This window comes from Sinohyriopsis cumingii, chromosome 15, assembly GCF_028554795.1.
Source record: "Sinohyriopsis cumingii isolate HCF-2022 chromosome 15, ASM2855479v2, whole genome shotgun sequence".
In the NCBI taxonomy this organism is placed as follows: Eukaryota; Metazoa; Mollusca; class Bivalvia; order Unionida; family Unionidae; genus Sinohyriopsis; species Sinohyriopsis cumingii.
The window spans coordinates 141,420,318-141,435,492 of NC_142975.1; the positions used below are offsets into that span (position 1 = coordinate 141,420,318).

The 15,175-nt window shown below is 35.4% G+C and overlaps 2 protein-coding genes across 7 annotated transcripts in view; one reads left to right on the forward strand and one right to left on the reverse strand.

Moving 5' to 3' along the window:
• The first annotated feature begins 391 nt into the window (after positions 1-391).
• LOC149782931 (serine/threonine-protein kinase Nek11-like) overlaps positions 392-15,175 on the forward strand; it is a 71,633-nt gene continuing 56,849 nt past the window's right edge. Inside the window, exons 1-3 of one of the 6 annotated variants that reach the window (XR_016414475.1) lie at positions 392-4,024; positions 8,842-8,994; positions 14,791-14,956. Coding sequence is in view for 4 of the 6 variants with exons in the window: in XM_089934488.1 (XP_089790614.1) it covers positions 8,852-8,994; positions 14,791-14,956 (309 nt within the window). In the remaining 2 variants the exon portion in view is untranslated. Of the gene's footprint in view, positions 4,025-8,820; positions 8,995-14,790; positions 14,957-15,175 lie in introns of all 6 variants that reach the window. The other 5 variants (XM_089934488.1, XM_089934487.1, XM_089934489.1 and 2 more) reach the window with 5 other exon arrangements.
• On the reverse strand, positions 4,131-6,382 carry LOC149782932 (uncharacterized). The gene has a single exon (XM_089934493.1). The coding sequence runs from the start codon at positions 6,244-6,246 to the stop codon at positions 5,218-5,220; it is 1,029 nt and encodes a 342-aa protein (XP_089790619.1). The 5' UTR covers positions 6,247-6,382; the 3' UTR covers positions 4,131-5,217.

A 15,175-nucleotide genomic window follows, 5' to 3' on the forward strand; every position in this document is an offset into this window, starting at 1 on the left:
ATACATCCTAATGTCACTATGGAAACAGTTCTTGAACTCTTCAACCAATATGAGTTGTCTGAGACTTAATTAATCTTGTTCAACTTTCTTGGCTAAGCACCATCTATCAAATAACTGCTCTTTTTCTCTAGCAAATTCGAAATGAGCTTGTCCAGCTTCTTTTATTTATAGTTTCTGAATTTTTGCCGATAAGCTTCAGGGACTAACTCATAACTCTTTAAGATGCATTCTTTGACCGTGTCATAGTCACCACTTTGTTGAACTGACATTTGATTGTAAATATCACTAGCTTTTTCAGTGAGTACACATTGTAATAATTGAGTCCAATGCTCCTTTGGCCATTTCAGATTTTCAGCAACTTTTTGAAAACGTGTAAAATATTTGTCTACTTCTCTTTCTCTGAAAGGGGCCACTAACCTGATATTCTTTGCAACATCAAAACTTAAATTTGTATTTGAAGTGGGAATGTGCTTTTCACTTGCAAGTTCCATTTCTTTTATTTTACATTGCTATTCCCTCTCTTCCTTCTCACTTTGCATCCGTATCTCTCACTCTCTCTCTCTCTCCTCTTTTTCGGATTTTAAATGCATTTGCTCTTTCTGTAACTGTATTTTTTATTTTTGTAACTGCATTTGTCTTTCTTTCTCTCTTTCTTCCGATTGTAAATGCATTTGCTCTTATGTTTCTCCAATTGCAACTGCATTTGTTTTTCTTCTCTATCTTTCTGAAGTTCCAGCTTCCTCACCTCCACTTCCATCTTGTATTTTAATTCTAATTCACTTACTTTTATGTCAGAGTCTGATACAGACTTGCTGATCGAAACCAAAGCACTTTTATCCAAAACATTCTTTTCAGCCAAGTACTGGACCATAATATTTTTTTATTTCTTGCTTCGTTACGGAAGCCTTTACCTCAGTAAGATCATATTTTCGGGCAAGTTGACTTAATTCATCTTTTTTGAAAAGGTCCAATTGGTCCTGGCTAGTACTTGAAAGAAAGATTTCCACTTCTGGTGACATTTTAGAAAAAGCTTGCCGATTTCACTAAAGATTTGAAAAACTAGGGAAATTCAAATTTGCAAAAAAAAAAAAAAAACGTTTTCTGAAATATATTAGCCAAAATTTAAAAATCCCGGACGAGCCCCCCATTCTTATGTTAGGTGCTTAGGCTTTAATAAACAGCAACAAAATAAAGAGTGAAAACAACAAGCTTTGAAAAATGTAACAAATAATTTATTTCCTTGGAAAAATACTGTAAAAATGAAAAAAAATAAGAACTTACTGTTTTAAGGATCAAATCCCCCCCCCTCAAAAAAAATTAAAGAATAATCCACGAATTAAACTTTAGAAGTCCCAGTAATGAAATGTTCAAATGAATTCAAGTGCGAGTCCCGACGAAAAATCCAAAATTGAAGACGATGACATATACTGCAGCCAGTATAGAGCTGGTGTGTACAGTCCTTTGTGAAACACATAAAGTAATATTCAGGTGTTTGAATTCCGAATTAAATTGAAATAAATGTCTTTGTCCAAGAATTCTGTATGAGCACTCAAATATTTCCAGGCAAAGGAATTATTCTTTTAGAACCCAAATAATTTGAATAAAAATTAAAATATAACTCCAAACTGTCACAACAGACACTTTCCAGTGCAAAGTAAAAGCCCCAACTGAGAAAAATGTCTATAAACGAAGGTTAGACAGTAACTCTAGACGCAAAACAGATTCCCGGATGGGGGTCACGCGACTACATTCTCGAATGATTTAGAAGGTATCTACAAGTCTAATGGCACGTAGCACAGTACAGCCTCGATTTCACCACCACCATTCACACACCAAAAATGAATAAAAATAGTTGTTTACTTGACCCCCAATCAAGGCCAGGAACTAAGTCAAAAATAGAAACAGTGTTTCTATTATTAGGTATGTATGAAAAGATTCAGGTCAAACCGAATTTTCTGGAAAATATCAAATTCCTAGTAAACAAAATTACATTATATTGACATGTAATGAAATTAAAAAAAAAAAAATAAAACTTAAAAACAGAGAATTAAATTAAATCAAATGTACATAACAATACTCGTTTAAAGGTGTGTTGCATACCACAAAGATGTTGGTAGGGGATCTTTAAGATCAAGGTCGCATGTGACTCTGTGAGGCTGCCATCACAGTTGCCCTTCTGCTTTCTAATGAAATCGGATAAAGTTTGATATATTGTATATTTAGTTACTTTAAACTCCCTTACATATTGAATATCATATTGGCAATGTTTGGGGGGGGGGGGGGCGGGGTTGAAGAGACAGTTAAACATTATAGGAAGTCTTCTGGTGAAAAATCCATGCTGTTGTGACTTTCACTTCAGGAGAAGCGGCATTAAAACAAGATTTGCATGATGGTCGCTTGAAACTGGGATGAATGTGTGAGTAAAGTTTCACGGCATGCCTCCAAGTGGTTCATGAGTATACTCGAAGATAACCACTAATTAAAACGCGTTTTTCTGTGAAGGCAGAAGTGTCTTTTTGAAAATTTAACCTCATCATTGAAGAGCCATTATTGTTTTGCCAGCGAAGTATCGACCGGGCATATGTGTGACGTTTCCGACGTTGATTGTATGTGTTGACGTACAGATTTTTTAACGTAGCTCTTTTCTGTTTACACTATTGCATGTAAAATCATTACATCTGATCGCAGAGGAAAGTATTCGTCGTATGCCAAAGGAGGCAACAATGAGCTACTTGTCGCACACCAATGAATATGCTATTGTAGCTCTTTCTACATGTTATATACCAGAAGAGTTTATGTTATGGCTTGTTATCCGAAGTTCGTTCGTCCGTTATCACAAGTTTATTGTCGCCACTCCTCATAACACACTTGGAGGCATGCCGTGAAACTTGACTCACACATTCATCCCAGTTTCAAGCGACCATCAAACGAATCTTGTTATAGCCGCTCCTCCTGAATTGAAAGTCATAACAGCATTGATTTTTCACCAGAAGACTTCATATAATGTTTAATTGTCTCTTTAAAAATATGCTTATATGATATTCAATGGTCGCCACAGAGGCCATGTTGAAAATCTTATTGATACTCCTCCTAGACGGAGAGTCATATCAACACTGGATCTTTGCCTGAATACTTATTTCAGTGTCTACTTGGTACTGTATGAAAATCGTGCCGATGTGATATCCAGTATGGCCACCATGGCCGCCATATTTTTTTTAATTACTTATCCTCCTAAAAGGAAAATCATATCGACAAGAAGTTATCACGAAGAGACTAGTTATGATATTTTTTGTTCACATTGAAAAGTGTATGATTGCCTTAGTTTAAAAAAAAAATTATCGTTCAAGAAGATATCAGAGACGTTTTCAACACTAATCAGTTACAAAGAAGAAATATTCTTTTCCTCAGTTTATTTTAAATCTGTTCGGAGCGTCAGTCCCTTCGAGTTACTCTTATTGTTTGGGGGCGGGGCATTTCGCCCCGTTTCTCAAACATTGTAGTATGTACAGTTATTCAGCTATTAGGATGCATTCACATAATTTATTATTATTATTATTATTATTATTGTTGTTGTTGTTGTTGTTGTTCTTATTGCTGCTAAAATCCCTTGCGCACACCACATAAAACACGTTTTCTGTGCTCTCACATCACGTTTGTATTTTACTGCCTAAGAGCGACTCATTTGCGTAAGTGGGAATACAGAATCTTAGGGTCGTGGTTTCGATGTCAGCCCATCTTCGATGGCCTAAAAGAACCTAAATTTAAATTGCTGACGCATGCGTGGAAGGCAGCATCAACCCAAGGCAAGAGCAAGGTGTGGAGACCGTCAAGGAATTCCACGCGTTACTCTTGCATTGGGATTATGCTGCCTTCCAAACATGCGTCAGCAATTTAAAACACAATATGAATAACCGATGGATATTCAGTTTTGACTGGGATCAATACTTTCAAAAAAGTGAGTTTTGACGGATCCATTGCTATTGGTCAAAAGAAGAGGGATTTTACTTACCATCCGCATACAAAGGTTAGTCAAACTAAATGTATTAATTACTAGCGATTGGCCGATAGTCCGAATTGAAAGGAGACTAAAAACTTCATGTCAGGGAGAGAAAAAAAAAACGAAGACCTACTTGTTTGTCTAGAAGTTTTATAAACGCCCGACTTGGAGATGAAGAACCCCCGAGGTATAGATTTGATTATTCAGTCTTAGCCAATCAAACGCAGCGTTACACAAGTAATGTCCTGAATAACTGTTTGGCAACAAGTCTCAAGTTCTAAATCAAAAAAGAAAGTTCTGACGAATTACAGGCCCGAGTCTACACTGATCGTAATGGGACGTCATAAAACTTTGCTTATACGATTGACGATCTTAATCGGATCTTTCTTTTACATTCAACCAGAGGTGTGGCCACGGATGGCGGAGTTTTTCTAGGCGATCGCCTTTACAGTCTGATAAATATCTCAACTCTGCATGGGTTCGCGTCTCGGGCGCGGTAACGTGGGTATGTGAGAAAGCTCGCCAGTAGCTTCCCTTTAGTCGGTTGTTCACACAGGGATTTTCCAGGGTTCTTCATCATCCAGATATACTGGCTGCCATGTATAGCCTGTCGTTTGTTGAAAAATGGCGTTAAACCCACAACAGCATAACATCTGAGACTTCTACTTTTAAACTCATAAAACAAGTCCCTTATACTCTGCATAGAGTTTTATATACACGACGACATTTAGACACATGCCCTAAATACTTGGATAACTAGTGTACAATACCTTAGAGAAATTACACAGGGTATGATATGTTATAAGGATTAATAAAAAAATAATATATCCAACAGGACTTTAAAGACTGTTGAACGTCAGGGTCTTCATCACAGCGCTAGAGTCCTCGTCATAACGCTAGAGTTTTCATCGTAACGCTATTCATTTTTGTTCATCGTGAGATTCGTGATTCCTCTCTAGAGTTTTGGTTTCCACGTACCCGATAGAGAGTTGTCTTCTATTGGCCTTTTGTTAATGGATAACATGCTGCTTTCGAGAATGTGTCAACAGAAAAATAAAGCACAATATTTTAAACATTTAAAAAAGTGTCACTGATGTATAGTTTATAATACCTGAAATAGGATGAAACAAAACGTGTAGTCCATGTTGAAAAAAATATTTTTTTCTCGTGAGATAGATAAAAAAAAGTGTATGAACGGAATACTTGATATCGAGAAGGTATTATGCACAGTCTCTCTGAAAGTGATACGACACTCCACTGCGATGCTGACCCCATGATGTTTCCTTCACCTCCAGTTTAGTGACAGATTGCAAATAACACTCCATTTCTTTTGGAAAGTAATCGATAGTAATGCACGCGAAGAGAGTGGCAGAGAAACACGCCGATTTACAGTCTTCCTCGCCGATGTTTTTCAGCACTGCTTCATTGTGTCCCACTATGTAGTAGCCGACGACCTTCTGAAAAGAGCGACCATACTCAGTGCAAGTTCTTACGCAGGTCCAGTTTTCTGGGTAGTAACTTCGTCCAGGCTCACAATAGCACTTGCTTTCACGACACTCGGCTTTGTTGACCCAGCAGTCCGCGTTATCCTTGCAAGAGCTTCCGATTCCTTTTAACTGTGAAGTCTTGTTCATCCAGTTCAAGAATGGACCCAATTTATTGACCAGTTGAACCGACAGACCTTCAAAATCTGAATCATCGGACACAGTCAATTTCTCCTCGATAATTCGACCAACGGTTCCGTTTAACTTTTCCAAGGACCCTCGCACCTCATCTCGAAATTTATTTTGACTGTTCTCAGCTTCTTTTTTTATGGCTTCTATCTTGTGATTAAGAAGCATGACAGTCTTATTAGACAAATCTATTGCCTCTTTTATATCTTCCTTCAAAGAATGCAAAACGGATTTCTGCACATCCTTGCGAAGCGACTTTTCTATTACTAACCCCTTCTGTAAAGCGATAAATCTTGTATCCAACCTTTCTCTTTCTTGTCGTTCCTGCTGTATTTCTTTCTGTAGGTTTTCTATAATTATTTTATCTCCCTCTGGACGATTTTCTACCTCCTTAGAAATTTTGGTATCATTTTTGCTGTCTGTTCTATCGGACGTTCCTTTAGCCATCTCCAGGAGAGTCTGGGCTAGTTTCGCGTAGTCAACGTCTCTCCGATGCACTTTAGCCCTTGCATCCTGGCTAAACAGGAGTAAGATTTCTACCAGAACGATACACATGCGTTGGCTTAATATCCCCATGGCTTTTGTGCGCTGTATTGTAAGACGGTTAGAATAACATATTGAGACGAAACATATATAGCATCATAATAGGTGTGCACTTAACAAGTGTATATGTGTTGTTTTATATAGTCGAGAGAACGGTATGCTTTAAGGCATACATTTATTTCCTTTGGGTCGAATTTCAGTTGTGCTAAGAGTTTAAAAGGCTACACTGTTTGCAAATATTTAGTCCATTTATGAAAGCTTTTATTCGATAATGTAAAACAAAAGTTTAAAAAAAAAATTGTTATACCTTATTGGTACCAAATTACGGACTACGTATTATAGAGACAACATGCTACTTAATTTGCATTAGATCCGTTAGTCCCTAAACATACATTTATTTATTTTTATGTATTAAACATGCACGCATAGTTCAAACATTTTTGATGATAAGAAATAATTAAAAATGAACGAAAGCTCCCAAGGAGTTATTGCATGGCTGCAGTTGAGAGGAGGAACAAAATGAAAACTAGCCCAACAAAAGGTAGAAGAAACAGTTGTCGCCTGGAATTTTTTTTCGTTTCTAACCACTGTGCTCTATGTACATGTCGTACTCCTTCTACAGTGAAACCACAATGGTCAGAAAATTGTTTCCATTGTTTCGTTTGGATAACAAAGAAGTCGGATAAAAATACGTGTAAAATAATTAACAAATTCCGTGCCCGGTTGTGTTCGGGTAGCGTGATATTCGGATTAGAGGAGTTTGGAATTACGAGCGTCCTCATTCAATAAGTGCTTCTGTTAAATGAAATGAAATTCACAAAGAAACAGTATAACAAAATGGAAGAAAACAAACCCCCACAAAAACAACAACAACAAAAAACACAACAGATGCCTTTATTTTCACAAAGCTTCTTAGATATTCTCGATAAATTGACGATTCAGAAATGTAAGATTAATCTTTTATTGTCTTATTTTGTATGGAGAGTGGAGAAGAAGTAATTGTCGATCGAGCAGTTCTTTCGAGAGTTCACATACATAAAGAGAAACCATTTTATATTATTATTTTTTGTTAACATGTGTAGCAGCTGACAACTACTTCTCAAGAGCTGGAGATTGTTACTCTCAGGGAAAGGAAGTAGATCCTTGTAAACCGCAAGTTTATCCCTAAGAAAAAGCATACAGAAAAAACTAATTACGAAAACAGTTGCTATTTGTTTCTCCAGATAAATTATTAAAATGAACTGTCCTTTTTTTTCTTCTGTGTATACATACATTTCTGTTTGTCTGTATGTTCTTTTCTTTCTTTTTCTCTTTACCGCCCATTTATTTATCCTGATTATCTCTTGTTAGCTCAGAATGTTGCGTATCAACTGTATTTGAACGACTAGTTATTTAATCTGAGATATGTCAAGTACAGAGAGAGAAATATAGTATTGCATATTTGCTTGTTTTAAATTAAAATATCGGTCTTTTACTTTTTATTTTTAAAAAATGATACCTCCAAGAAAACTAATTCAAAAATGATCTTGATTTAACTGATTATTGTTATTTTAATATATATATATATATATATATATATATATATATATATATATATATATATATATATATATATATGACAGAGGTCGGGGGTTCGATCCCCGGCCGAGTCATACCAGAGACTTACAAAAATGGTACTACTAACAGCTGCCTCGCTTGGCGCTCAGCATTAAGAGGTTAGTGTTAGGACTGGTCGGCCTGGTGTCAGGATAATGTGACTGGGTGGGACATCGTGCTACATGTCTGCGGCATGATGCCCCAGTGCTAGACATCACTATAAACTGCCACACTGCAGACATCGTAGCGATATGGCTGAAAAATTGTTAAAGTTACGTTAAAAAAAAGTCCAAGTCCATGTATTTGATTTTGAAGTATTCTCCGCACCCGTCGCGGTGATTGGTAGTTGGAGCACATAATAGTCCGCAGGTCACCGCGACTTCCGTTGTAAAACTGTTGCGTATGCTTGTCTGCCTGGCGTTATTTTTGCACACAGTTTTCTTTTTGGCATGATTTTAAATTAAAGGCAATTACATCACGCGAAGAAGAGAGAACTCTGATTCTCTTACTAATGTAAGCCAATACCCATCAAAATGATGGCACACGAACTGCGAGGGCTTGGTAACAAAGGACGCTAATATGGCTGACTTCTGACCCGATGTTCCAAATATTCCTGAGGACAAAACACGGATATATTCTGGATTTATTTATAGGCAGCTGTGTAAAATTTGAAGCTTTCAGTTAAATGTATTTGTTATAGACATTTAAATATTGATTTAAAATCAATGTGAAATTGCACATAGATTCACTGTAATGTTGCACTAATGTTATCAAGAAGCATTAACAAATTGTTATAATTTTCTGACAAATAGGCATAAAAGTCTAAACAGATACAAGTTTAATGTTTTATTTCAATGTCAGGACATTGCCACTAACATTTTTATTGTTCTTAGTCCCATGAACATGTAAAAAAAATATGTGAAAGTATTTCAAACTGTTGAGGAAGATATTTAAAGCGACCTGTATGTTAATATAAAGACAGAAGTTGAATCGACTGGTCTGTAATTACAGATGAAATGTTTTTTACTTGAGGACTGAGATAATGGCACCGAAAAAAGATAAAGAGAAAAAGCCAAGAGTTCTGGCCAACAGATATGAGATTGTGAAGAAGCTTGGAAAAGGAAACTTTGGCACTGCATATTTATGTAAAGACCTGCGGAACAAACTGAAAGATGGAACTGAGCTGTAAGTTGAAAAATAAAGGCTGCACAAAGGTGTCATATTGATCAGTGCCATTATCATATGATGTTTTAATTTGACACATCTAGTTTTATGTTAATAACACCATAACAAATTTAAATCTTAGTATCAGTTACTATCTTAATAATGATATTAAATATCAGTCAATAATGGAATAAATTTGGTGATTCTAATATCACAGTGTTATTTGATGATACCATAATAATATGACATTGACATAACATTTGAAAAATATTCCATGAAACTATTATTTCATAAAATGAATATCAGCAACCTTTTCTCATTTGAGAATATTCTGATTGACACATGCCAATTCTGAATAAATGTACTGAAACAGTCCATAAAGGTGAATCTTCATTCATGAGAAGCCCCCATTACATCAGTAATAATAAATATTTACTTTGTTGACATTGATCACTTATCGACCTTGACTTTAAGGTACAAGGTGACTTATTTGTTAAGCATTGTTGAGTATGACCACAGGTACCTGGGGATAGTTTCATAGCATGTGAGTGTCCTATTGAAAACAGAAACCATGACGAAAGTAACCTATGTGCAGCATATTTTTTTTAATATATAGAATGGTCAGGCATTACAGGTTTGTCAACAGAAATCCAGGATGAGGAGTTCAGGACTCTTCACTCAAGGATCCCTGGAGTCCCCATCCTATTTCTGACAGATCATGGCATAAAATCAGGGGTCTATCACTTTCAATTATAAAAAGGAAAAGGAAAAGCACATGTTCTTTATTTTAAGAATTGAATTCACACTAAAAGAAAATATTTTCTGTAAAAAGAATGTAAAGTTTAAACATTATACAAGTAAATTTATATTTTGTAAACCTACAGCAGCATTAGAAATAAAAAATAAACAACAGTGAGTTTCAGTCCCAAGAATGATCACCTCGATTTCCACCAAACATACTAACATGAATAAACACCTGGCATTACACTGTATTGTATTTAGAAATGTGAATTACTGTCATTAAATAAAACAAACAAATGAAAAATATACCAAGCAGTATATGTGCAAAGAAAACAAATGAATCATTCAAAATAAATACGTAACTTGTTAATTATTAAACAGTGTTAAATGCCTTAATAACTGCACCAACGGAATAAAGGTGGGATGTAATATAGGCTCCTTAGAAAAGATGAATTAATCTTGGTTCATGTACGGTATCTAAATACATGTAGCCAGAGATTGCAGATTTGAACTGTTGTCAAGATAAATTTACACAAGCTTTAGATATTGATATTCAGATATCTTCAGTATAATGAAACCTTCACCTATTATTTTGGTTGGATTTCATGTCATTTTTATCACAAGTCCATTTTCTGAAACATGAAAACAGTAGTATCAGCATACTTTTCTTTTTTCTTTTTTTTTAAAGACCTTACTGATATTGTAGTGCTCTGTAGACATCACATGTACTTAAATAGTATGGCATGTTGATGATTTGACAATATTGTCCAGATCAAACTCAGGAAAAGCTTTGTTTACTTTCATGATTTATATTCTCATCATACCAGTTTAATTTAAACACTGTTACAACAAAACAGGACATAACTTATTTGCCATTCAATTGCAGGTGCTTAAATATACACTCAGTAGAACATGGTTTCTTTAAATTATGTTAGAGTAGCCTCATGACATAATTATAATGATAAGGATTAACAGTTAATTGGTCAAGCTAGCTTCAAGCCTGTTTACTTAAGTCCAACCTTTACCTATTCTGCAGATTGGCTATGGATGAATATAAAAAGGGGGGAGTGTCCTGGTAGTAAATGAGAAATGTCATGGGAATGAATAATATGCAGAAATGGTGCATCTTTGTGAATTTAATGCATATTTGACCTAGAAGCTTATGTCCCTGTGCACCCTGGTATTATTGATTCAGCCAATGTGGCTATGTGAGAAAGCTTGCCAGTAGCTTCTTGTGGGTTGGTGGTTCTTTTGGGGTTTTCCTGGGTTCTTCCTCCACCATTTGTACTGGCTGCCATGTATAGCCTATTATGTGCTGAAAAATGGCGTTAAACCCTACAACAACAACATTATTGATTCTGGTGCAGAATGATTGTGAAGATTCATTGTATGTTTGCAGTATATATTAGGCCCCCAAAAAGTTTGTATGGTTCTTCTAACCTGACTGACCTTTTATTTCTGCTAAACCTGCATTTTATTTTGGACAATAAAAGTTAAAAATTAGGATGCAATTTGTGCTTATTTTCTAGTTTATGCTTCATTTAAGTCCATCCAGGTTTGAAAAATAATAATTTTGTACCTACCTACCTACCTAAATTTTCTTTTCAGTGTAACCAGAACCAAACCTACTTTTTTATTTGGCCTTAATATTAAAATTTAAGGTGGAATTGGAAATGATTCTAAGTAATGGTTTGTTCAAAGAAACTACCAACAAGGGCTTTTTGTATCTTATGATCTTTTGTTTCTTTGTTAGCAATCATTTTAATTATTTCGTAAATGTTTGCAATCATTTGGTTAAAAAAAATATAAGAAAGATCTGCTGTTTCATCTTAATTCAGTATACATGTTATCACAATAATATTTCAGTATTTCATTAAGTATTGCAATATATCACATTATGGTTATAAATTCAGTGCCAAATCCTACTGTGCATGGTTCACAATCCTGCCCATTAGTCAATAATATTGTGTGATTGATTGATGATAGTGAACAGTGAATTCTGTGTCTGTACTTGTAAAATGGTGGTGGTGGTGATCAGAAAAATAATTCAGAGATAATGAGAGCTGTGCCTTTGAATGGAATGGCTCAGCAGCCATATATTGAATGAATACAGATTGATCACATACTAAACTGAAAAGCACTGTTGATTTTGTACCCGGTTGCCATGAAGATTAATATTCAGTGATCAAGTTTTTGCTAGTCAGAAACATTGTACAATTTGTAAGTGAGATTGTATGTTTCATATAGCCTTTGTTGTTACTATATTTACTTGTGTAAAGCCCAATGATTTCTCCATAATATTCATTCTAAGGGGGGTAACACCTCTAGACATTTTGTAAGGGGAGATTTTCAGCTTTTTTAAGGGGTCAGATTTTATATGAGAACAGTATTATTAAACAGACCTCGTAGTATTATGTATTAGCAAATGTGAATGTGATAAATGTAGATGAATAAACTGTTGTATATGTTCACTATTGTCACAGCAGTTGTGATTGTGAGGTATGACCATTATATACCGTATATACACAATTATAAGATGAGTTAAACTTCAAACTGCATAGACCCAGATCTGCCTTTGCATAATGCACCGGCAGATCTAGGTCTATGCAGTTTGTTAGAAGTACATGTAATCAGTAAGACAAACAACAGAGACCCTGATCTGCAAGTGCATTAGTCGAAGGCAGATCAGGATCATTGTTGTTTTGCAGTTTGATTCAACTTAAAAGTGTGTACATGTGGTTGTCATTGTAGTTGTCTTCATTATCAGTACAGTGGCAGTGATCATGTATTATGATAATGATGCCACATTATTTTTATCAGACATAGGCACTAAATACTCAAAAATGCATGTCAGCCCTTGTACAACCTCACCATGAGCAGTTTGTAAGATGCTTTTAATAACAAATATTTAAATTGCTCTTTTACAATGTGTCACTTAGTAAGCACTTGATTATCTGTTGATCTAAAACATCGGACACATAACTTGGTCAGATTTAGCTCTGTTATATTAATGAATGTTACAAATTTTATTACACTCACTGGTAGAATGAATGTGCAATATTTTTGAATGTTTTCTCATTTTTAAATAGGAATTACTTAAATTTAGGGGGAATTCATATGTCCCCGAGAGAATACTGCAATCCAGGTCCAGTTGCAATCAACATAGACCCTGCACTACTATTGCATGCTGTGCCAGTGGATCATGTTCTGTATTGTCTGTTCCACTAATTTGTGCTAACAAACTGCATGGACCCATATCTGCAGTACATTATATGACAGTAGATTTGGGTCTATGCAGCTTGTGCACAAGTATATACTGCAATTTTTGTTAATACATGTATTGCAAATCTTGGAAAACACCTGAAATTGTTGTACACTTTGCAAAGCGGTCTTAACCTTATGACTGGAAATCTTGGGAGACTCCTGAAATTGTTTAACATTTAGCATGACATTATTTCCCTTATGAAGGGCCCCGAGTGTCCGAGTGGTCTAAAGCGCTCTCCATTACGGATCACTGCCATCTCACCTCTGTCTGTGTGGGTTCGAATCTCTGATTCAGTTAATGTGGGTATGTGAGAAAGCTTGCCAGTAGCTTCTCATGGGTCGGTGGTTCTTTCTGGGGTTTTCCGAGGTTCCTCCTCCACCATTAATACTGGCTGCCATGTATAGCCTATCATGTGCTAAAAAATGGCATTAAACCCTACAACAACAACAATTTCCCCTATGACTGGAAATCTTGGAGAACGCTTGATATTGTTTTACACCATGTGCAGCAGCCTTTACCTTATGACTGGAAATCTGGGGAGACACTTGATATTGTTTTAAACTGTGCATAGCAGCCTTTACCATATGACTGGAAATCAGAGAGACACCTGAAATTGTTTTACACTGTGCACAGCAGCCTTTACCATATGACTGGAAATCAGGGGAGACTCCTAAAAGTATTCTACACTGTGCATAGCAGTCTTCATATTATGATTGCTAGATCATAAGTACTATTCAGGGCTGAATATTGATTTATAAAAATCTATAGTCTATTCAGGCATGATTGTGGTAAAATTCATTTACATGAAAATAATTGGTTGCTTGAAGAAACTGCCCATATAGCTTCCATATATCTGCTGTAATCTAAAATGATAAGAAAGTTGATCTGCTTTGTAAAAGTTAGTATTATTTTTGCTGGTAGTACATTCAGTAGTTGATCTGTTTTATGAAAGGTATTATTATTTCTGCTGATAATATATGTACTTTTTGATTTGCTTTGTAAAAAGTAGTATAATTTCTACTGATAATACGTTTGCTAGTTGATCTGCTTTGTAAAGGTAGTATTATTTCTGCTGGTAATATATTTGCTAGTTGACCTGCTTTTTCATGGTAGTATTATTTCTACTGGTAATACATTTGCTACTTGATTTGCTTTATAAAGGTTGTATAATTGCTGATGGTAATACATTTGCTAGTCGATCTGCTTTGTAAAAGGTAGTATTATTTCTGCTGGTAATATATTTGCTAGTTGATCTGCTTTGTAAAGGTAGTATAATTGCTGATGGTAATATATTTGCTAGTTGATTTGCTTTGTAAAAGATAGTATTATTTCTATTGATAATACATATATACTAGTTGATCTGCTTTGTAAAAGGTAGTACTATTTCTACTGGTAATACATACACTAGTTCACTTTCTGAAATTAAAAAAGCACCGTAAAATTTGAATATTTGAATAGACATATCAGTCCTTTAAGCCAATAGTGATGGGTAAGATCAGATTTAAATTATACTTGTCCTAATTCAAGTTTCATTTGTCCTAGCCAAACATACAGCTTGCTTATAAGTTGAGCCAAACTGCAAACAACAAAGACCCTGATCTGCAGTAACATAATGTGCTTGCAGACCTGGGTATATTTTTTTGTTGTACTGATCACTCCTAACAAGCTGCACAGACCAAGATCTGTCAGCACATTATGTGATGGCAGATCTGGGTCTGTGTAGCTTGCAGTTGGACTTGACTTATAAGTGAATACTTATGGTTTGCCGTTCTGCCTGTATTACAGTCAGTAAAGAATTCTTAAAATTACAGGAAAGTTTTGAAGGAGATTTCAGTTGGCGATCTACAACCTGATGAGTCGGTGGATGCCATGCACGAGGCTAGGCTTCTGTCCAAATTAGATCACCCAAGTATTGTCAAATTCCATGACAGCTTTATCGATGGGGAATTCTTCTGTATTGTCACAGAATACTGTGAGGTAAAGAGTACTTGTTTATCAACCACTCCTTGATTTCATGTTCTGATTGTTAAATTCATCAGTCACTGTTTGTTTTTATTAATAAAAGTGGTGTTATAATTTTAACAAAGACCGAAAATAATGTGTTCCTTCATTTATTTTAGGACTCATAAAAAACAAGAGCAGTCAAGTTAAAAGAAAACAAACAACCCACATCTTACAGAGAGAGAAATTAAATAT